At 44.3% G+C, this 24,937-nt stretch overlaps 1 protein-coding gene and 1 long non-coding RNA gene across 4 annotated transcripts in view; one reads left to right on the forward strand and one right to left on the reverse strand.

Moving 5' to 3' along the window:
* Positions 1-24,937, forward strand: part of FBXO47 (F-box protein 47) — a 274,591-nt gene that overhangs the window by 180,219 nt on the left and 69,435 nt on the right. For all 3 annotated transcript variants that reach the window (XM_068262737.1, XM_068262736.1, XM_068262738.1), the window contains 2 exons: positions 7,204-7,281; positions 23,065-23,173. In XM_068262737.1, the coding sequence (XP_068118838.1) occupies positions 7,204-7,281; positions 23,065-23,173 (187 nt within the window). The remainder of the gene's footprint in view (positions 1-7,203; positions 7,282-23,064; positions 23,174-24,937) is intronic.
* Positions 11,923-18,719, reverse strand: LOC137542308 (uncharacterized). The gene is made up of 2 exons (XR_011025394.1): positions 16,278-18,719; positions 11,923-14,228 (listed from the first exon to the last, which is right to left on the reverse strand). It is a non-coding gene; the product is annotated as an uncharacterized lncRNA (long non-coding RNA).

The following is a 24,937-nucleotide window of genomic DNA, read 5'->3' on the forward strand; positions in this document are numbered from 1 at the left end:
CCTCTGGCTCTGGCACTACCTCTTCCTCTACCTGTTTTGTCCATATCGGGTATGCACGGAGTGGTATATCACACTGCGTGCACTCACGTAGGTAGGTGGGTTCACTTAACTGCACAGGTATGCGCACTGATGCGGTGGGTTCACTAAACAGAACAGGTATACAGTGGCGGGTTCACAGAACAGGTATGCAGTGGCAGGTTCACTGAACACAACAGGTATGCAGTGGCAGGTTCACTAAACAGGTATACAGTGGCGGGTCCACTGAACAGAACAGGTATGCAGTGGTGGGTTCACTAAACAGAACAGGTATACAGTGGCGGGTTCACTAAACAGAACAGGTATACAGTGGCGGGTTCACAGAACAGGTATGCAGTGGCAGGTTCACTGAACACAACAGGTATGCAGTGGCGGGTTCACTGAACAGGTATACAGTGGCGGGTCCACTGAACAGAACAGGTATGCAGTGGCGGGTTCACTAAACAGAAAAGGTATACAGTGGCGGGTTCACTAAACAGAACAGGTATACAGTGGCGGGTTCACAGAACAGGTATGCAGTGGCAGGTTCACTGAACACAACAGGTATGCAGTGGCGGGTTCACTGAACAGGTATACAGTGGCGGGTCCACTGAACAGAACAGGTATGCAGTGGCGGGTTCACTAAACAGAACAGGTATACAGTGGCGGGTTCACTAAACAGAACAGGTATACAGTGGCGGGTTCACTAAACAGAACAGGTATACAGTGGCGGGTTCACAGAACAGGTATGCAGTGGCAGGTTTACTGAACACAACAGGTATGCAGTGGCGGGTTCACTGAACAGGTATACAGTGGCGGGTCCACTGAACAGAACAGGTATGCAGTGGCGGGTTCACTAAACAGAACAGGTATACAGTGGCGGGTTCACTGAACAGGTATACAGTGGCGGGTCCACTGAACAGAACAGGTATGCAGTGGCGGGTTCACTAAACAGAACAGGTATACAGTGGCTGGTTCACAGAACAGGTATGCAGTGGCAGGTTCACTGAACACAACAGGTATGCAGTGGCGGGTTCACTGAACAGGTATACAGTGGCGGGTCCACTGAACAGAACAGGTATGCAGTGGCGGGTTCACTAAACAGAACAGGTATACAGTGGCGGGTTCACTGAACAGGTATACAGTGGCGGGTCCACTGAACAGAACAGGTATGCAGTGGCGGGTTCACTAAACAGAACAGGTATACAGTGGCGGGTTCACTAAACAGAACAGGTATGCAGTGGCGGGTTCACTGAACAGGTATACAGTGGCGGGTCCACTGAACAGAACAGGTATGCAGTGGCGGGTTCACTAAACAGAACAGGTATACAGTGGCGGGTTCACTAAACAGAACAGGTATACAGTGGCGGGTTCACAGAACAGGTATGCAGTGGCGGGTCCACTGAACAGAACAGGTATGCAGTGGCGGGTTCACTAAACAGAACAGGTATACAGTGGCGGGTTCACTGAACAGGTATACAGTGGCGGGTCCACTGAACAGAACAGGTATGCAGTGGCGGGTTCACTAAACAGAACAGGTATACAGTGGCGGGTTCACTAAACAGAACAGGTATGCAGTGGCGGGTTCACTGAACAGGTATACAGTGGCGGGTCCACTGAACAGAACAGGTATGCAGTGGCGGGTTCACTAAACAGAACAGGTATACAGTGGCGGGTCCACTGAACAGAACAGGTATGCAGTGGCGGGTTCACTAAACAGAACAGGTATACAGTGGCGGGTTCACTAAACAGAACAGGTATACAGTGGCGGGTTCACAGAACAGGTATGCAGTGGCAGGTTCACTGAACACAACAGGTATGCAGTGGCGGGTTCACTGAACAGGTATACAGTGGCGGGTCCACTGAACAGAACAGGTATGCAGTGGCGGGTTCACTAAACAGAACAGGTATACAGTGGCGGGTTCACTAAACAGAACAGGTATACAGTGGCGGGTTCACTAAACAGAACAGGTATACAGTGGCGGGTTCACAGAACAGGCATGCAGTGGCAGGTTCACTGAACACAACAGGTATGCAGTGGCGGGTTCACTGAACAGGTATACAGAGGCGGGTCCACTGAACAGAACAGGTATGCAGTGGCGGGTTCACTAAACAGAACAGGTATACAGTGGCGGGTTCACTAAACAGAACAGGTATACAGTGGCGGGTTCACAGAACAGGTATGCAGTGGCAGGTTCACTGAACACAACAGGTATGCAGTGGCGGGTTCACTGAACAGGTATACAGTGGCGGGTCCACTGAATAGAACAGGTATGCAGTGGCGGGTTCACTGAACAGGTATACAGTGGCGGGTCCACTGAACAGAACAGGTATGCAGTGGCGGGTTCACTGAACAGGTATGCAGTGGTGGGTTCACAGAACAGGTATGCAGTGGTGGGTTCACAGCACAGGTATGCAGTGGTGGGTTCACTGAACAGGTATACAGTGGCGGGTCCACTGAACAGAACAGGTATGCAGTGGCGGGTTCACTGAACAGGTATACAGTGGCGGGTCCACTGAACAGAACAGGTATGCAGTGGCGGGTTCACAGAACAGGTATGCAGTGGTGGGTTCACAGCACAGGTATGCAGTGGTGGGTTCAATGAACAGGTATACAGTGGCGGGTCCACTGAACAGAACAGGTATGCAGTGGCAGGTTCACTGAACAGGTATGCAGTGGTGGGTTCACAGCACAGGTATGCAGTGGTGGGTTCACAGCACAGGTATGCAGTGGTGGGTTCACAGCACAGGTATGCAGTGGTGGGTTCACAGCACAGGTATGCAGTGGTGGGTTCACAGCACAGGTATGCAGTGGTGGGTTCACAGCACAGGTATGCAGTGGTGGGTTCACAGAACAGGTATGCAGCCAGACAGGAACAAGTTAAGCCTAACTAATCTTTCCCTGAGAGACAGTCTGCAGCAGCTCGCCCTACTCTCACTAACGCAGGCAGCACACGAGTGACCGTAATGGCCGCCGCTGCCTGCCTTATATAAGGGGGGGTGGGGCTCCAGGGGCTAGTGTAGCCTAATTGGCTACACTGGGCCTGCTGACTGTGATGTAGAGGGTCAAAGTTGACCCTCCATGTGCATTATGGGGCGAACCGAACTTCCGCAAAGGTTCGCCTGCGGGACGCGAACGCGAACCACTGAAGTTCGCATGGAACCGTTCGCAGGCGAACCGTTCGGCCCAACTCTATTTTCTTGTTCTCTTTCCTTGCTCTTGTGCAACCTACCGGCCAATATCCTTGCTCAACTTAGATATTAAGATAATGGCAAGGATATTGGCGGTCAGGCTTCAAGAAGTGGTGTCTGATAAAATTGATAAAGACCTGGTAGGCGTTGTTAACCTTTGTTAGCAACCCTGCTCATATGACTCTAGCAAATATTTGACATCTGTTTCAGTTTCAAAGTGGCAACACCTCCAAATTACCCATTGTTTAAGATCTAAAGAAAAACAAAAGTTTGCTTTCCTAAAACAGAAAGAATTTGTGATAATTCAGGTTGGAGTGAGCTTGAGATGTCTCCCAGAGCAACACTGCTGAATATATGCAAATTAACCATTGTACCCTTAGAAGCTAAACACACCTCCAGAACCGCTGGATTGCAATGATGTGTCAGCTTGTTAATTTGTACAGAGCCATAATAATCCAACATGCATACAGACTGTTTCGGACTGTTTGATCCTCTTCAGTGCATGGCATGGATTAATTTGGCTCTATGGAGTAGGGCTTGTGAATCCGAGAGGCACAGACTAACCAGCAAGCTCATGGTGACCCAGAACTCATTGGAGTGTGTAAGGGACTACAATGGTCCTAAAAGCCCCCTTACTAAGATGTTAAGAAAAACAAAAGTTTGCTTTCCTAAAACAGAAAGAATTTGCGATAATTCAGGTTGGAGTGAGCTTGAGATGTCTCCCAGAGCAACACTGCTGAATATATGCAAATTAACCATTGTACCCTTAGAAGCTAAACACACCTCCAGAACCGCTGGATTGCAATGATGTGTCAGCTTGTTAATTTGTACAGAGCCATAATAATCCAACATGCATACAGACTGTTTCGGACTGTTTGATCCTCATCAGTGCATGGCATGGATAAATTTGGCTTCTAAGGGTACAATGGTTAATTTGCATATATTCAGCAGTGTTGCTCTGGGAGACATCTCAAGCTCACTCCAACCTGAATTATCGCAAATTCTTTCTGTTTTAGGAAAGCAAACTTTTGTTTTTCTTAACATCTTAGTAAGGGGGCTTTTAGGACCATTGTAGTCCCTTACACACTCCAATGAGTTCTGGGTCACCATGAGCTTGCTGGTTAGTCTGTGCCTTTTAAGATCTAAAGACATGGTAGACCAACTGCACTATCCTTATGCTAAGCATAGACGGTTCGTTTTTTTTAATGAATCGAGCCGCTGATGGCTTGATTGATAGTATCCGACAGGTCCAATGACCTGCCGGATAGATTCTCCGCTCGATCCCCGCGGGGGGACAATAGCGGGGAATTGAGCGGCTGATAAGGGATGCCCGCGGGGACGAGTGGGGATCGATCCGCGCGCACACGCTGGCTCGATACAGGCGCATAAACGTGCCGTGTATGCCCGGCATCACACTGCTTTTGATCAGAAATGCCATGTTAAGTGCCCCCAAAGACGTGGTTTTGTGGTTATATGACATTCTTAGCACTTATAAGGACCCTAACATCTTACCTTTCCAGGTGGAATGGCATTCTGACCTGGGGAAGCAGTTCTCAGAAGCCCAGTGTGAAGATTTAGGGCCTGTTCACACTATATGCGTTCCTAGCCGTTTTCAGGGAACGCGTACTGGAACAAAAAACGCATAGAAACGGCTCCTAATGCTTTTGAATGGGCTAGTTCACATGTATGCGTATGAGACGCATACGTTTCTCATCCGCATTGCTGCACGCAGTTCTGTGCGATACGCATAGAAACGGACGCAATGAAAGTCTATGGACGCGTATCAAAAACGCGTACTATTGCGTTTTTAGCGTCCGTTTTCCTCTGCGGTTCCCATAATTCTTTTTTTTCCCCTGGGTCACGTGTTTGTGCAAAACGCAAAACGCAATAGAAAACGCATTCAAACGCAAGAAAAACGCATGCGTTTTTCAACTTGCGTTTCTTTGAATTTATACGCGTTCTAAAAACGCAGCAAGTATGAACAGGCCCTTACCTTTTGACTCATAAGACATCATTAAATGTATTAGTGAAAGAACAGAGCTATACATTTGTCATGTCCTGGTATAGGACCCCAGTAAAACTCCACAAGATCTTTCTTAGACACCTTTTAAAGATGTCAGAAAGCACCTGGAGATCTGCTGCATATAGCTCGGGGGTGCCCTGGAATTCAACTGTTTTGGAAGCAGGTGCATCGCTCAGTCCACAAGGTTACATGCCAAACGTTATAGTATAACCCTGAAACATATCTACTTCATGGGATTTCTAAATCTTTTAAAACAATTATAAGAAACCCCTACTGCACCATTTGAAACACAGCCCAAGCAATGATCCCGGCACTCAGGAGATCCACTGTACCTCCTACTTTAAGGCAGTGGTTCCAGAGACTCGAGAGACTGAGAGAAATTGAGGAATTAATATTGATTGCTAATGATAAAATGGATATGTTCACCCTAATATGGGAAGTTTGGTATGTTTTTAAGGATTTAGTTGAGTATAAGCAAACTATAGGCATCCTCTAATAGGGTCAATACCTTATGTTTTGGGGAGTTGTGTCTCTAACGGGCAGTTCCTTCTCTATTTCACAATGTGAGGGATAGGGTGACTGGAATCTGGATCAATGTGCTTTTACACATAAAAATGGGAAAGAGATAGGATATATCATGCTACTATTCACTAATCTTGCACTGCAAGCTACCACTGTATGTTTATTGTGTAGGATAGGTTAAACCTACAAGGCAGTTGTGGCTATATGGGTCACCTCTACACAGGTTAGCTAATCTCTGGATAACAAGCATGTATGCCGTTATGTTCCTGCTTCCTTTTTAAAAGGCAAAAATGTATGTTGCATTTAGTTCTTTGTCATGCTTGTTGTGCTATTGTTTGCAGTTGTTTTTTTATGTATTTAGTGGCAATGTTTGGTTGTTGTATGAATTTTTTTTTAAATAAACAGTATTGAAACAGAAAATGGGTTTTACAAAGCTGCTGCTGGGACCAGGATTTGTGCCACACCTCCTTGTTCAGAGCACTGGTCCGCATGATCTCAGGGAATTACCATGAACTAAACAAATTGCTGTGATGCTCAGGATATACACTACCTCCAGGTATTCTGTAAGCGTAACTTGCAGTACTTCCAAAAAATAGTAATTGCCCAATAGAAGTTTGTCTTGTGTTCATTGGGATTTCAGAATCACAGCCATACTCTGGGTCTTTTATAATGCTGAGAGATTGTGACTATGCATTTGTTCTGTGGGGAATTGTCAGCTACCAATATAGCCTATTAACTTTCCTTTCAGTGGAGTGACTTTGTAGGGTTTGTTCCCTTAACCCCCCCCCCCACCCACCACGGTGGTGGCCTTGGGTATGGATTGGTGTCTTGTATGCTACGCATGTTTTGCTTTATTATTCAAGCATTCAATCAGCCCTCAAGCTACATATGCTAAGTAGACATTTGTTACCTTAAAGTGACACTGAAGCGAAAAAAAAATATGATATAATGAATTGGTTGTGTAGTTCGGATAATTACTAGAACATTAATAGCAAAGACAATATTATTTTCTTTTTATTTTCAGTTATATAGTTTGTTTTATAACATTGCATCATTCTCTAATATTTGCAGTTTACTCACTACACTCAGCATTCTAAGTGATTTTACAGAGCAGGCGAGTGAACTTTTGAACTTTCCTCTACAGAAAAAAAAATACAGTGACAGACACTTAAGATAATAAGCTTCAGAAGACAGAGCTCTCTGTGACTTTGTAAGTTGCAGAGATCAGTGGCTCTTTTGCATAGATAACAACTGGAGTTTCTTCACTTTCCCTGTACTGGAAACAATATTAGTTTCATATCTCTGCTCCTAATATTTTATTTCTTAGCTGTACTACACATACAAATCATTATATCATAATTTTATTTTCACTCCAGATCCCCTTTGAACAAGTCATTTGTGATTGTCTGTGATGTTCTCACTCCCTGAAATAGTTGTATTGCTCTTTACAGGTTCCTTGCTTCAAACTGAATGGCTGCTCTTCTCCCTCCAAGTGCCTGGGTCTGCTCTGTTATGGAGCTTTTTTAAAGGTTTGTCTCTGGTCACTGCATGAATGTTACCCTTCATCTGGGCTAATTCTTCCAAACTGTTTGTTTTTTTGTTTCCTGTGTTTCTTTTTCAAGTGCCCTGTTATGAGCTTACTTCCAATTTCCACATGAAACAACTGTGAAGGCATCCAAATGAGACACAAGATACTATTTGTGCTATGAAATATTTCACAGTAACATTTGGCCTGCATTTCTGTCAGCACTCACTCTGTAAATATTGTCCGAGTTTTTTACAGCTCGGAAATGCATGTTTTTCATCTGGAAGAAAAGCAAATTTAAACTGACTTTTAACTGGCAGCCAAGCACATTAGCAAGAAGTACTTGTGCATCGCCACACAGTGGAATATAGGAAATTAGCCTTCATCTAATAAAGAAAAAATGAACTTTTGTGTTCTAGCACCACCAGCAGGCTTGCCTACCCATGGGCAATGATATGGTTGACAAACATTATCAATTCTTTGCAAGCTAGACTAGCACTAGAGTGCTTAATGTCATTTAGGAAAGTATTTAATTACAGCGGTTTCCCTGAGGTATGAATGCTCTATTTGTTTTGTTATTGTCCTCGTTCTGTCTCCTTTCTCCGTTGTCTTCATATTTTCTGATAGCAGAATTACTTTTAGTTTTCTTCATACAGTGGTGTGAAAAACTATTTGCCCCCTTCCTGATTTCTTATTCTTTTGCATGTTTGTCACACTTAAATGTTTCTGCTCATCAAAAAACGTTAACTATTTGTCAAAGATAACATAATTGAACACAAAATGCAGTTTCAAATGATGGCTTTTATTCTTTAGTGAGAAAAAAACCTCAAAACCTACATGGCCCTGTGTGAAAAAGAAATTGCCCCCTGAACCTAATTACTGGTTGGGCCACCCTTAGCAGCAATAACTGCAATCAAGCGTTTGCGATAACTTGCAACGAGTCTTTTACAGCACTCTGGAGGAATTTTGGCCCACTCATCTTTGCAGAATTGTTATAATTCAGCTTTATTTGAGGATTTTCTAGCATAAACCACCTTTTTAAGGTCATGCCACAACATCTCAATAGGATTCAGGTCAGGACTTTGACTAGGCCACTCCAAAGCCTTCATTTTGTTTTTCTTCAGCCATTCAGAGGTGTATTTGCTGGTGTGTTTTGGGTCATTGTCCTGCTGCAGCACCCGAGATCGCTTCAGCTTGAGTTAACGAACAGATGGCTGGACATTCTCCTTCAGGATTTTTTGGTAGACAGTAGAATTCATGGTTCCATCTATCACAGCAAGCCTTCCAGGTCCTGAAGCAGCAAAACAACCCCAGACCATCACACTACCACCACCATATTTTACTGTTGGTATGATGTTCTTTTGCTGAAATGCTGTGTTACTTATACGCCAGATGTAACGGGACACGCACCTTCCAAATAGTTCAACTTTTGTTGCATCGGTCCACAAGGTATTTTCCCACAAGTCTTGGCAATCATTGAGATGTTTTTTAGCAAAATTGAGACGAGCCTTAATGTTCTTTTTGCTTAAAAGTGGTTTGCGCCTTGGATATCTGCCATGCAGGCCGTTTTTGCCCAGTCTCTTTCTTATGGTGGAGTCGTGAACACTGACCTTAATTGAGGCAAGTGAGGCCTGCAGTTCTTTAGATGTTGTCCTGGGGTCTTTTGTGGCCTCTCGGATGAGTTTTCTTTGCGCTCTTGGGGTAATTTTGGTCGGCCGGCCACTCCTGGGAAGGTTGATCACTGTTCCATGTTTTTGTCATTTGTGGATAATGGCTCTCACTGTGGTTCACTGGAGTCCCAAAGCTTTAGAAATGGCTTTATAACCTTTACCAGACTGATAGATCTCAATTACAGTACTTTTGTTCTCATTTGTTCCTGAATTTCTTTGGATCTTGGCATGATGTCTAGCTTTTGAGGTGCTTTTGGTCTACTTCTCTGTGTCAGATAGCTCCTATTTAAGTGATTTCTTGATTGAAATAGGTGTGGCAGTAATCAAGCCTGGGGGTGACTACAGAAATTGAACTCAGGTGTGATAAACCACAGTTAAGTTATTTTTTAACAAGGGGGGCAATCACTTTTTCACACAGGGCCATGTAGGTTTGGAGTTTTTTTTTCTCACTAAATAATAAAAACCATCATTTAAAACTGCATTTTGTGTTCAATTATGTTATCTTTGACTAATAGTTTACGGTTTTTGATGAGCAGAAACATTTAAGTGTGACAAACATGCAAAAGAATAAGAAATCAGGAAGGGGGCAAATAGTTTTTCACACCACTGTATGTGCACAACATTCACATCAGGGATAGAACTATATAACATGGGACCCCCACAATGACATAAGGAGCTTGGGACCCCGGTGTGAGTTTTACATGGGGCCCCAAGCACTCTATTGATATAGAGCCTCAAAACCTACCAAGGACAGCTGCAGTGCCAGGGAGGTGTAATCAAAGTAAGTTCCTCCTCCGTTGTCCCCTCCGGTGCAAGATGCCGACTGCAGTCCAGCATGCAGCTCAAGGAGTCGCACTAACGTCATCCAGACTGTATTGCACAGGCGAAACAGTTCTGCACCTGCGCGGTACAGTATGGATGACGTCAGTGTGACTCCGTGAGCCACACGCTGGAGCGCAGTAGATGCCGAACTGGCGAGGTCGGTATCTGCACCAGAGGAGACCGGGAGCCACTGGAGCTGCGGCGATGGCACAGGGCGGCTGCCTGGGGTTGGAGGAAACCCCAGGTAAGTAGATTTTTCATTTTTAATTATCTCGGCCCTTCCTTTTAAGGATTACTACTGTTCAATGCACATATAGAGGTGTTTATTACCAGTTTAGCACAAATGAAAAGCTAATGAGATGGATGAATGAGGGCCCCTGATTGGCCCCTCTGGTTCAGGGGCCCTGGCGTGGTTGCAAGCTCTGTTTCCCAAGGGATGTTTTTAGGCATAGTCATTCCAGACAATTGCCTGGAGTGCCAGTGGTCCTGGGGGGCACCATGCCCCTGGATTAAGCCCTGCCCTGACTGAAGCACCACCTCCTAAGCCTTGCCCCCACTGGTGTTCTGTCACCTGCTTTTGATGGCTGTGCATGCAGCAGCAGGAAGTTTGGTGTCCTGAGAAGCAGCAGAATCACAGGTCCCTGGAGAGCAGGCCTCTGTGCCTCCTTCTGTACCCCTCTTTGCCTCCTTCTGTCCTTCTTGCCACGTTCTGTCCCCCTGAGCTTCCTCTGTCCTCCCTTTGTGCCTACTTTTGTTTCCTTATGCCGCCTTTAGTCCCCCTGTGCCTCATTTTGTCCTCTTGTGCCTCCTTCGGTCCCCTCCCACTACCACTGCCCCCCCTGGAGGAGACAGCACTGCCGGAAGCAGGTAGTGTATAATAACGCTTCTGTTGCGCTGCCCACTCTGCATAATAGTGAACAGTACTGCGTCCCGGGCTCTCTCCCAGCCACGCCCCCGCCACTTCAGTGACAGCGGGGGCTATAGTTACGACACTGCATTCATGTCTCTCTAATTCCCACATTACGATTGTCTTTATCTCTCCTTACCAATGACACCAGTTAGTCAGTTTTATTTACAAGGCATCTTGCTTTTAGTATGTATGTTATGTTTTTACCTCCACTTTTTTGGTAATACTCAATAGAACACATGAAAGTTTAATCACCTCCGTAAAGGATACAAAAGGCAAACCTACAAAAGAAAAACTTTACTCATCTGGGGCTTCATCCAGCCTCTAGAACTCTCTCTGTCCAGGGCCCAAGTTCTGCCATGCTTCTGGCTGCAGCTTTCCCCTCTATACCATTCCCGACCCGCGGCTGGGTCATGGTCTTCTGTGCATGCGTGTCACGCGCTTCCATAACCATGCTCTGTACTTCAGCCTTTGTAAAGTTCGCAAGCACAGAGTGCTCCCAGCCAAGGGAGCATGATCATGAGAGGTGCACATGCGCAGAAGACCACGACCAAGCTGTGGGTCAGGATCTTATGGAGAGGGCACAACGGAACTTTGGCGCTGGACAGAGAGTCTTCTAGGTGCTGGAAGAAGTCCCAGGCCAGTAAAGCTTTTCTTTTGTAGGTTTATCTCATGTATCCTTTGGTTGATGTGGCCAAAGGATAAATCTTGCTCAGATCATAATCTGATCAAAGAGGGATCTATCTGGTCAAATCTCTCTACACACTACACACTGAAAATAGATTTAGAATCGACATTATCATTAAATTTAAAAATCTATCAAACTGCAGTGTTGCACTGTTCAATGCAGTGCAGCACTAAAGCCCAATCTACACGATGCAATTCTTTGTGCAATTCGCTTACGATTCTATTTACGATCCGATTAAATCCGACATGTCCTATCGGGATTCGATTCAATTTGATTTGCCATTGTGAAACAAGGGCCATTGATCTGCTACTGCTCCCGACCTGCCACTGATCGATCGATCTCTTCCATCCAGTACAATCAATTTTGGCAAAAAAATCAATCTAATGATATATGTTGGGGCATCGATTTCTAGCAGATTCAATCAAATGGTTGAATTGGCTAGCTATCAACAGAAAAAATTGATAAGTGTATGTATTGCTATGTTTTTGGCGTTGCTAAGGCCTCACACTCGACTCACACTAGCACACAGACTAGGTAAATACATAGCTTACGACTTCACACTGTATTAGGATATTTATTCAATTATTTACATTATTTACAGGTATAGCAGTGAATCATGGATAAGTAATAGAGTAAAGAATCAATACATTACCGGATATTGCATCATCACTCCGTATCGGGGGACCAGCGATCGTCAGGAGGCAGCGCATACACAACATCACACAACTCGTCAGTAGTGGAGAGTCCCATCAGAGCAAGGGAAATCTCTCTTTCTTATACTCATAGCTCCACCCATTTTCCCGATTGCATCTTGGGGATGCTCAGGCATGAGCCTTGCTATGATTGGATGACTTATAGTCAATATTCTCATGAACAGGACTAGTTCTGGTTAAGTCCCGTGTGAACGTGCAATTCCTGAAACAGTTAATTCAGGGTTACGCGCTTATTGCAACACAATGTTATATAACCATATCACGTGCCACGCATGCTCAGTACTTGTTTGCAGAGGGTATAGTCGACCATCAGCCTATCCACAACTTGGAAGTATGATTCATCCCTCATGCCCACTGCGTGACCGCAGCGCACAGCCGTATGTTTTTATAACTTGCAGTAACCTTGTGTTCTTGCCAATGATTTTCTATGGAGAATGGTCCATCACTACTAAAAGATGCAAAATATGTCCTCTCTACCTACTGACTAGCTTGCTAATGTGTTTCTTACCTAACAGCCAGTCATTCACACAGACTCTTCAGACTTGTATCACATTCGGTCCTTAGTGATGACCATTAACATATGAAACCATGACAACTTTTTCCCTTACAACAGATCCCATATGCCACATACCAGTTCCATCTGGATAGGATAAGTATAACAATCATTACAATCAAAAATAGGATGAACTATCCACTTCATCATTGTTTCTGCTGATGGCGAATAACCCATAAATACATCCCACCAGTGGTGAGAGGTGGCATCTGCTATGGCAGAGCCCACTTTAACAATTTTGTTTGCAATCACGGTAGTACTGAGCTGGTGTACGATTATACTTCTATTCAACTTTTTAATAGCACTTTTTCACTTCCGTTAGATTTTTCAACAATCCGCTTTAGTTTAGTCAGGTTTAGATCCCAATTGGGAACTTCCAAACCTTGGCCTTGCCAGGAAACCTTTGTAGTTAACGCTATATCAGGCATCAACATAAAAGTTTCATTTTCCCATTGGAATACAGTGATATTGTGTATGCATCCTGCAAAAGGCACCCTCATTTTAGGGACCACCTGATGATCTGTCACTACACATACCACTTGAGGTGTTATTTCCACCATCCAGCGGTATGTTATAGGCATTATGGTCCACCCACATTTGTTTACAGTGTTCTGTAACAAACAAGGTTCATATGCAGTAGACTGTAACTTACATATTTTACTGTTTAAAGTATTATCACAAAAAGTCAAATCATCTGTTCTGTTGCTGTCATCAATAACCTGTCCATAAAACGTAGGTACCCAGAAGTGCTGATCACCTTCTGGCCCAATTAATAATGGCAAAATAACATTCTTACACATTATACTACTTTTAGTAACATTGTAAAGTGTCAATTGTCCCATGCAAAATGTATCATTGCACATCACTTTAGGTGCTTTGATATCTATCCAGTGATCAGTTCTTATCATGGAACTGAACACGGTCCTCCAAACCTCCTCATTTCCAGTCAACAACATAGTTTGAAATAACCCTTTCTGTTGTTGCTGTTGTAAGGTTTGCATGGAACAGATAGTCCAGTTTACAATTCTAGTTATATCAACATCTGTTTCATACATAACAGAGGCACTTGCGTTAATTAAGTCAAGCAAATCATCATCTATTTTTACTTCCAGCTTTATGCAATCTATTTGCTAATGTTTCAATATCAAAACTATTAAGAGTCAATGTCCCATATCCTCCTAACAAAGAGTCATACCACTCTCTCCGTATTTAGTGTGGTTTAGAACAGTTTATGGCAGCTGGAAACGCGCATGAATCACAGTCTTTTAGGCATGTTGCCCCACCTTTGCACAAGTGGAAGGTAGTCTCTTTATATGCCCAGGGTCCACTTTCGCATCCATCATATCCACAAATATCAAAGCAGGCCCCACCGAGACATGTTCCATTGAAAGTAGCATTGAGAATGTCACATGCTTGCCTAGCATTACAGGTAAAGTTTCTCTGTAGACAACCCTTGGTTTTATTTCCCCACACGAAAGTCACCGTGGATCCCCTGTATCGGTTACTCGAATACCTGAAGTCCATGCATTAACGCCACAGCTTTCCAACCACACGATACCAAGGATTCCAAGGACAATGCCATAGACATGGATATCAATCTGCAAAAAACCCAAACAAGTGTGACTTATTCTTGCAAATAACATTTTTCCTGTTCTGGCCTCATTACCAGCAGAGTTCGGTCCTTGCCTACTGCAATCACATCTGCTGGAGGAGGCGGTCCTTGGGGATTCTGACCCACATTTTAGCTCCAACATTTACTGTATTAGTAGAACCAAAATATTCATCACCCTTTACTGATGGGCTTCCCTCTCTACAAATAAAGGAATTAGGGTCCCTTTACACTTAATCAGCTGCTGTTAACTGTAATCAAAATAACAACTGATGTACAGTCCAGCGTCCGTGTCCCCCTATGGCCTCTTTCACACTATACACTGAAAAAACATTGAAGTCTATTCACAATGCATCGCCATTGGGAAAAAAACAACAAAAAACAAGAAAAAACAAACAACAAAATTGTATGCATACTAATGCATACCAACGCATTAAGTGTAAAAGGGCCCTCAGGAGAACCTGGGCTATACAACTCTTTGGCCTGTGTATACACAGTGTCCTCCCCTAAAAACTTTAACCCATCCTCTCTCCTTTTCCAATAATTAACTCACTATTTCCCAGGTTAATCATGATCACTTTAATTTATTCTTGATAGTCGGAGTCAATTACTCCTCCTATCCCTATAGCTCCTTTCTGAGCAAAACTGGATTGGGTAGCTATTTGCCCATAATGTTAGTCAGGTATTTTACATCCTATACCTGTGGGAATGGTTGTAACCTGCGAGGGGTTAATGATAACAACTTCTAAAGCATGCAAATCCAACCCAGCTGATACAGGTTTTCCCCTATATGGAGCTACCGCATCCTTATGCATTTTTCAATAAGAAATCGTTTCTACTTTAACCACCCCACCAGCTAGTTTCTGGTATAAACAAAAATCTGTTATCTTCACAGTTTGTATTATTCTAAACTAGCATATGCATACATTCTAGCATCTTTAACAGAGGTATTCTTAAACATATAATACACTATATCAGTAAGGTCTCAAAGCAAACTTCATACAATTCATTAGAAACAACTCAATTCACACTTCATCATCAACACATTCTGCCACTTCACGCCATTCAGCTAATCAGTACAACATTCAACCCTAGAGAAACCAGACATTTCTCTGCAAGACAAACAAATCTCATTTAGTAACTAATGACCTTGGCCCGTTTAAAAAAAAAACCAAGCTAGGCCTTTCGCTGCGCATGCATGTGCCCGCTGTGCACATGCACCCGCCACGCGCGTGCCCTCATACACCGTTGCGCACACGCTGGCCGCCTCTGGCCCTATCCCCCCTCAACTTTTCCCCAGTGTTTCTGCGCCCCTCCCTGCACATGTGCAGTGCTAAAAAAAAAAAACTCTGAATAGACGCAGAGACACAGGGATATTATATAAAAAGGTTTTCCAGTCTAATTACGCAATATTTTCATGCTACATTGCCATAATAGACTTCACAGTTCTATTTCTTTCACACAGTCTCATCTAATCTAGCTTTCAGCTCAACAGGTAAACAATTTCACTCCTGCACAATTATAGCTAGAAACCAGGGGAAAAGTTTTGCTGGCACAGATGTCACCGTGACATCATAATCACATTTAACCCTGTAACCCAAAAAAAAAAAAAAATGAGCATTTGCAGGGATTTGGAAGTTCTAGCAAAACCCAGCACAACACACAACGCACACAAGAAAGTTGCTTTACTATTTCTCACCTCTTTAACCATTTATTTTATCAAACAAGATGCATGTCCCATGAAGTAAGAGTTAAAGATCAATATTTTTTTTACAACATGTACTCCTGAATGAAAAAAAAAAAAAATAATGCTTGCCAAGCGCCCCCAGCTGAGGAGAGCAGCATCTCAAACACTCACTGGCTCGCACACATTCCCTAGGAGCACTCACCGCCCGTGCACAAATGCATTTAAAAAAAAAACATTCCTCTATGCATTCAATTAAACAAAAAACAGACATATGAATACACGATTAATCAGGACTCGCTATAACGGATTCACCATATAAAACATTCACTAGAAACAACAATGTTAACCCACCTGTCTTGTCCAGATTATATTACCATTTCAACTCTGCAAGTGCAGTCAGATACTGTCACTTTAAGGAATTTGCTTTACAAGTTTAAACACAGCACTCCAAGATTATACTCCGAAATCTACCAACAAAGACACAGACTGTATTAAAAACCGTAGTAGTAAAAGCTGAGATTCACTGTCAGGTTACTCTCTGCCCCTTTTTCCCATCCATATTTTATCATTAAAAATATGGGGTTTTCCTTAAGAGGGACAAAACCAGCAGTAACAACCTAAAGAAAGTTCCCAGCTATTCCTAATCTTTTCAAATGGAACAAAATACATTTGTGCTAAACACTTCCAATTCCAGTTCAATGCACATTGTCCTATTTCTTGTGCAATGATCAGTGGCAGAGTTTGGCTTCCTTTTATTTACAGAAGCTCCCTGCTCCACTGATAACAATCCAAAATGTGTCATCACAGGAGCCTCTTCCCCAGCTACTTCCTCCAGCACATTTATTTTACCAGCTGCAGATTCTGTTACATGTTGGTATTTATCTGCAGCTGCCTGTGATGACACTTGTGCAACTATCACTCTGTCATCCTACTCTAGTTCCTTTTTCTAACAGGACTACCCTTTTTCCAACAGGAATACCCTCAGGTAAAGTAACAACATTGAGGGATTCTGATTCTTTCAACTTACACAATCTTTGTTGAAGCTTTCTATAAGCTGTCAACAACATCCCACTATGCCGCCCGGGAGCGACATCATGCCCCGCCTTAACAGGGCCCCCCTCTAGAGTCTTATCTACATCTAGAGAGAGCAACAACATCACCCGCTTCAACGGGGAACCCCCCCTAGAGTCTTATCTACATCTAGAGAGAGCAACAACATCACCCGCTTTAACGGGGAACCCCCCCCCTAGAGTCTTATCTACATCTAGAGAGAGCAACATCACCCGCTTTAACGGGGAACCACTATATTCCAGCATCAGGCAGCGTCCCTCAACTTCAAGTTGAGCCTGTTCCGCCTTTTCTTGATCCTGGAACGCCTTCTGCAATCGCTTGTGCACACCACGATATGCAGAGGCCAACACCCAGCTAATTCTAGCTGGGGTAACTGCATCACCTACCTTGGTAGGGAGTTTCTCAAGTACTTGAACTAAATCAACCGGTTCTGATTCTTTCAACTGCTTATCCCACAATTCTACCAACCCATGGCTAGCTAATTCTACTGCTATAATATTATACGGAGACTCGGTCCAGCCGGGGATCTCCGCAGGTTCTTTTAGGCATTTGGCCTTTTTCTTAAACATATTGCCTTACTTTTGGCACACTGCCAACTGGGCGTGGCTTTGACCAGAGGTGCCCCTCAATTTCTAGACACCAATGGTCAAACTTCCCACAGATAAATTTTGCTTAGTTCAAAAGATATCTTGACTTGAAACTAAGTGGGAGGAGCTATCGACTCCAAACTTTTCCCACACCTGTAATCTGTCCTAAGATATATATATATCAAGTATCAAGTCAATATACCATACAGGGGCAATTTTACAAAGATTTAGATTACTTGCCCCACTAACTGGCAAAATGCCAAATTTTGCAAAATTACACCCAGAGACCCACAGAATCATAGGCAATATATTTCAGAGGTCAAAAGTCATCCTCGTCGCCATTTATGTATTGCTATGTTTTTGGCGTTGCTAAGGCCTCACACTCGACTCACACTAGCACACAGACTAGGTAAATACATAGCTTACGACTTCACACTGTATTAGGATATTTATTCAATTATTTACATTATTTACAGGTATAGCAGTGAATCATGGATAAGTAATAGAGTAAAGAATCAATACATTACCGGATATTGCATCATCACTCCGTATCGGGGGACCAGCGATCGTCAGGAGGCAGCGCATACACAACATCACACAACTCGTCAGTAGTGGAGAGTCCCATCAGAGCAAGGGAAATCTCTCTTTCTTATACTCATAGCTCCACCCATTTTCCCGATTGCATCTTGGGGATGCTCAGGCATGAGCCTTGCTATGATTGGATGACTTATAGTCAATATTCTCATGAACAGGACTAGTTCTGGTTAAGTCCCGTGTGAACGTGCAATTCCTGAAACAGTTAATTCAGGGTTACGCGCTTATTGCAACACAATGTTATATAACCATATCACGTGCCACGCATGCTCAGTACTTGTTTGCAGAGGGTATAGTCGACCATCAGCCTATCCACAACTTGGAAGTATGATTCATCCCTCATGCCCACTGCGTGACCGCAGCGCACAGCCGTATGTTTTTATAACTTGCAGTAACCTTGTGTTCTTGCCAATGATTTTCTATGGAGAATGGTCCATCACTACTAAAAGATGCAAAATATGTCCTCTCTACCTACTGACTAGCTTGCTAATGTGTTTCTTACCTAACAGCCAGTCATTCACACAGACTCTTCAGACTTGTATCACAGTGTATGGACACCTTTTCTCTGTGCTAACCTTACTTCCCCTCCCCCTATTCTTAGCAAGGTACGTATGCTAGGAAAAGTCATTGGACATGAATGATTCCTCATGAACATATGAAATCTGCACACTATGGGATGCGCCACAATTCTGTATCTATTGCAGTGAAAAAGTAAATTGTAACATTGTACAGGCTCTGGAGTAGAGATGTCGCGAACCTCCGATTTTCGGTTCGCGAACATGAACCTCCGCGAAAGGTTCGGTTCGCGAAAAAGTTCGCGAACCGCAATACACTTCAATGGGGGGGCGAACTTTAAAAATTTAAAAAAATTCTACCGGCTGCAATAATGATAGAAAACATGTTTCAAGGGCTCTAATACCTGGAGGTCCGCCCCTCCCTCTTCCTCCTCCAAGCAAGGTCCTTATGCCATTTCACTCACTTGTCTGCCTGCACTAATTAATTAAGGGACAGCTGCCTCCCTCCACCCTTCTACCTATTCCCTCATCCCTCCTACCGGAAGGGAGGAGGGTTTCATCTGCCAGGGAATTATACTATTTCAAAACCCAGTTTACATACCATAGCTGGGTATCGAACCTGGGTCTCACTGTGTGGTGAGCAAGTCACCCTAACCACTGTACCACAACAGTAGTAACTGAAGTTGGCCTAGCATTTACTATTTATGCTCAATGCAATAGAAACATTAGGTTGCTTAACCTCCTTAGCGGTAACCCCGTGTGTGACACGGGGTAAGCCGCCGGAGGGTGCCGCTCAGGCCCTGCTGGGCCGATTTGCTTAATTTTTTTTTTGCTGGACGCAGCTAGCACTTTGCTAGCTGCGCCAGCACCCCGATCGCCGCCGCCGCGCGCCCGATCGCCGCTATCCGGTGCGGCGCGCGGCCCCCCCCCCCCCCCAGACCCCGAGCGCTGCCTGGCCAATCAGTGCCAGGCAGCGCCGAGGGGTGGATCGGGTCTCCCAATGACGTCCCGACGTCGCTGACGTCGGTGACGTCATCCCGCCCCGTCGCCATGGCGACGGGGGAAGCCCTCCAGGAAATCCCGTTCTTTGAACGGGATTTCCTGATCGCCTATCGCCGGAGGCGATCGGCGGGGCTGGGGGGATGCCGCTGAGCAGCGGCTATCATGTAGCGAGCCCTCGGCTCGCTACATGATAAAAAAAAAAAAAAAATTAAAAAAAACCGTTGCGCTTCCCCCTGGCGGTATTTTTCATACCGCCAAGGGGGTTAAAGGGAACCTTAACTGAGAGTGATATGGATGTTTCCTGTTAAACAATACCAGTTGCCTGGCAGTCCAGCTGATCTCTGTGACTGCAATAATGGCTGAATCACACCCTGAAACAAGCATGCAGCTAATCCAGTCTGACTTCAGTCAGAGCACCTGATCTGCATGCTTGTTCAGGGGCTGTGGCTAAAAGTATTAGAGACACAGGATCAGCAGGCAATTCAGGCAACTGGTATTATTTTAAAAGGAAAAATCCATATCCTTCACCGTTTAGGTTCCCTTTAAGGATTTGTAGCATAAAAGCCAACTCACATTGGCTGGGATTTGACCCCAGGTCTCACTGTGTGGTAGGCAAGTCACCCTAACCGCTGGACCACAGCAGTACTAACTGAAGCTAGCCTAGCATTTACCATTTATGCTCAATACAAGACAAAAAGTAGACAAGACAAATAACATTTCTCCTGGCGGACTCAAAGCACCAGAGCTGCAGCCACTAGGGCATGATCTATAGGCAGTAGTAGTGTTAGGAAGACTTGCCTAAGGTCTCCTACTGAATAGGTGCTGGCTTACTGAACAGACAGAGCCGAGATTCAAACCCTGGTCTCCTGTGTCAGAGGCAGAGCACTTAAGCATTACACCATCCAGACATTACTTACTAGTGGCTGCAGCCCTAGACGCTTTGAGTCCGCCAGGAGAAAAGCGTGATATAAATGATATTTGTCTTGTCTACTTTTTCTCTTGTATTGAGCATAAATGGTAAATGCTAGGCTAGCTTCAGTTACTACTGTTGTGGTACAGCGGTTAGGGAGACTTGCCTACCACACAGTGAGACCCGGGTTCAAATCCCAGCCAATGTGAGTTGGCTTTTATGCTACAAATCCTTAAAGGGAACCTAAACGGTGAAGGATATGGATTTTTCCTTTTAAAATAATACCAGTTGCCTGAATCGCCTGCTGATCCTGTGTCTCTAATACTTTTAGCCACAGCCCCTGAACAAGCATGTAGATCAGGTGCTCTGACTGAAGTCAGACTGGATTAGCTGCATGCTTGTTTCAGGGTGTGATTCAGCCACTATTGCAGTCACAGAGATCAGCTGGACTGCCAGGCAACTGGTATTGTTTACAGGAAACATCCATATCACTCTCAGTTAAGGTTCCCTTTAAGCAACCTAATGTTTCTATTACATTGAGCATAAATAGTAAATGCTAGGCCAACTTCAGTTACTACTGTTGTGGTACAGCAGTTAGGGTGCTTGCCCACCACGCAGTGAGACCCAGGTTTGATTCCCAGCTATGGTATGTAAACTGGTTTTTGAAAAGAATAGTATAATTCCCTGGCAGATGAGACTCCTCCTCCCTCCTCCTGGTAGGAGGGAATAGGTAGAAGGGAGGCAGCTGTCCCTTAATTAATTAGTGTAGGCAGACAAGTGAGTGAAATGGCATAAGGACCTTGCTTGGAGGAGGAGGGAGGGCGGGTCTCCAGCAGTGAGAGCAGTGTGTTTGACAATAATGTGCCTGCTGACTGTGATGTAGAGGTTCAAAGTTTTGCTCAATAGAGCATTATGGGGCGAATTGAACTTCTGCAAAAGTTCGCCTGCTGCAGGTGAACGCGAACCCCCAAAGTTCGCCTGGAACCGTTCGCCGGCGAACAGTTCGCTACATCTCTACTCTGGAGAATCTGACTAGGGCATTTACTCAAAGTTCATGCAAAGTTGAGCCTGCATATTTGCACCAAGAGTCATTCATGATCCTGGTTGCATTCAAAGTGTCCCATGAATGACATTCATACAAATGGATCTGCAAGGATAGATGTTCAATGACGACTGTTCATTAGTTTGCAGTGACGTTAACCTAGGATGTGCACAAGGCTTTATACTCCCAGACTTCCATTGCCTACCTACTCTGTCTTGTCCACATGTTCTCTTTATATCTACCTCCTCCTCCCAGATGCTATATTAAAATTAAATCTAACCTTTTAACCATCTTCTCCCCCAACACAGGCTGCACCCTCCCCATATAGATTCAGACATGTTTATATCACTTTAATGACTGAACCAATCACAGTTTCATACCAAGGTCATACACTAAATTTGTCTTTCCTCAGTGCCAACCAGGTGTGCGCTCACTAAAAGCGTGTGGTAAAATGGCTTGTGGTGTCTTTCATTACCCAAACCCCCAATACTCCCAGTTATTTCAAGTTTAGGATTCCGTTGACTGTACCTTCAAAGCAAACTAACTTGCTCTTCCCTGCACCAGCCTCTAATCTTGTGGAAGCCATATCCATATGTGAACAGAACATCTAAAGGCCCATAAATACTTACAAAAAAGATTAGTCATTGTCATGAAAGGTATCTTGTTGTTTGAACAACCTTTCAAGATTACCACATGCAAGGTTGTGTGTCATCCTTATTGGACATTAGATTGACAGAAATGAGGTGATGTTTCCAGGAATAGGGCAATGATACATATGGCGTGCTCGTCCATTCTCTGTGCAGAACAGATCAATCTCAGTCAAACTGGATAATGACCACTTGAAGACTACAGTCTGCAAGTTTCATAATTCTACAGATTTTCAGTAGGGTTAGGTCTGGGCTCTGACTAAACCACATAGTGTTGCTCTGTGTGGAGCTGTAGAACACGAGCTGTTCAATGGATTCTAAGATGTCTGATGAAATTTGAGATCAAGTACACAGAGTAGCCAATTCCATCACTATCAAATGTTTTTTTTTAATTTGGTTAAGGGCTCGTTTCCATATAGCACGCTTTCATGCGCGCTTATGGAAACGCGATTTCAGGGATAGCAGACAGTGCATAGAATGCACTGTCTGCCATTTCCATTTATGTGTGGGGATTCACCCCTGAATTGCTGCACATGGTTTGCTGCATTTTGGGGCACTTCAGCCTGCGACCCCATTCAGTATAATGAACGGGATCGCAAGCCCCACCAGGAGTGAGAGAGCCACAGGGTCCTGTGCTGCATGAAAACGAGCCCTAAGGAGTGATACATCACTTGCCATCTGTCAGCGTCCCTCTAAATCTACTGCATTTAGCTCTGAGGCCAATGGCACATTACTTAATTTACTTTTTTCTTACTTTTGCTACTATTTAGATTCTCACAGCTGGCTGGGATGAGCTTGAGTGCAACAGGGTGTACACTTTTATCTGTGACTCAACTGACTTACAACGTAAAGTCCAGAGTCTGGTAGGCAGCAAGCCAGGTAAAGTGCCAACACAATGGCTTATTTCATGAAGCCTACTGCATATAGTATTGTTTATTTGAAAAAATGTATTTGCACTAGTTTTTACACCACCTTCTAGCTTCTATGCTGTCTGGTGCTAGCTGGTTTAAAATACAGTCATGAGAAAATAAATAAAGAAAGTAATGTATATACCTGCGTATAAGCCTAATTTTTCAGCATTAAAAATGTGCTGAAAAGTTACCCCTTGGCTTATATGCAAGTCAGCGGAGCAAAACAGATGGTGGAGAAGGTTTTATTACTGGCAGAGGAGTGTAAGGATTGTGCACTAGTGATCTCTTGCCAGTTGGCTCCCTGCTGTGTCCTTGCCCCCCATCCCCAGCAACATGGTGTGCAGAGTGCACTGCTCAGGACTACCTATGCCCCCTGGCTTGTGGGGTGGAGGGTGCAAACAATGTGTCAGCAGTGCAACAATCACTGTGTCTCATATCAATGACGCCATCTCGTGGCTTTTTGAGACACAGCTGTATCATCCTTGGGATATATCTGGCTATGGGGAGGGGGGCTAACTTGTACTGGGGGAACATCTGGCCACTGTGGAGGGGGCTATACTGGGGAGGGGGATTATACGCAAGTCAATCACTTTTTCCTGGTTTTTGAGGGAAAAGTGGGTACCTTGGCTTATACGTGAGTACAGGGAGTGCAGAATTATTAGGCAAATGAATATTTTGACCACATCATCCTCTTTATGCATGTTGTCTTACTCCAAGCTGTATAGGCTCGAAAGCCTACTACCAATTAAGCATATTAGGTGATGTGCATCTCTGTAATGAGAAGGGGTGTGGTCTAATGACATCAACACCCTATATCAGGTGTGCATAATTATTAGGCAACTTCCTTTCCTTTGGCAAAATGGGTCAAAAGAAGGACTTGACAGGCTCAGAAAAGTTAAAAATAGTGAGATATCTTGCAAAGGGATGCAGCACTCTTAAAATTGCAAAGCTTCTGAAGCGTGATCATCGAACAATCAAGCGTTTCATTCAAAATAGTCAACAGGGTCGCAAGAAGCGTGTGGAAAAACCAAGGCGCAAAATAACTGCCCATGAACTGAGAAAAGTCAAGCGTGCAGCTGCCAAGATGCCACTTGCCACCAGTTTGGCCATATTTCAGAGCTGCAACATCACTGGAGTGCCCAAAAGCACAAGGTGTGCAATACTCAGAGACATGGCCAAGGTAACAAAGGCTGAAAGACGACCACCACTGAACCAGACACACAAGCTGAAACGTCAAGACTGGGCCAAGAAATATCTCAAGACTGATTTTTCTAAGGTTTTATGGACTGATGAAATGAGAGTGAGTGTTGATGGGCCAGAAGGATGGGCCGTGGCTGCATTGGTAAAGGGCAGAGAGCTCCAGTCCGACTCAGACGCCAGCAAGGTGGAGGTGGAGTACTGGTTTGGGCTGGTATCATCAAAGATGAGCTTGTGGGGCCTTTTCGGGTTGCTCAAGCTCAACTCCCAGTCCTACTGCCAGTTTCTGGAAGACACCTTCTTCAAGCAGTGGTACAGGAAGAAGTCTGCATCCTTCAAGAAAAACATGATTTTCATGCAGGACAATGCTCCATCACACGCATCCAAGTACTCCACAGCGTGGCTGGCAAGAAAGGGTATAAAAGAAGAAAAATTAATGACATGGCCTCCTTGTTCACCTGATCTGAACCCCATTGAGAACCTGTGGTCCATCATAAAATGTGAGATTTACAAGGAGGTACACCTCTCTGAACAG

The sequence above is a fragment of the Hyperolius riggenbachi genome, chromosome 12 (genome assembly GCF_040937935.1).
Source record: "Hyperolius riggenbachi isolate aHypRig1 chromosome 12, aHypRig1.pri, whole genome shotgun sequence".
Classification (NCBI taxonomy): domain Eukaryota; kingdom Metazoa; phylum Chordata; class Amphibia; order Anura; family Hyperoliidae; genus Hyperolius; species Hyperolius riggenbachi.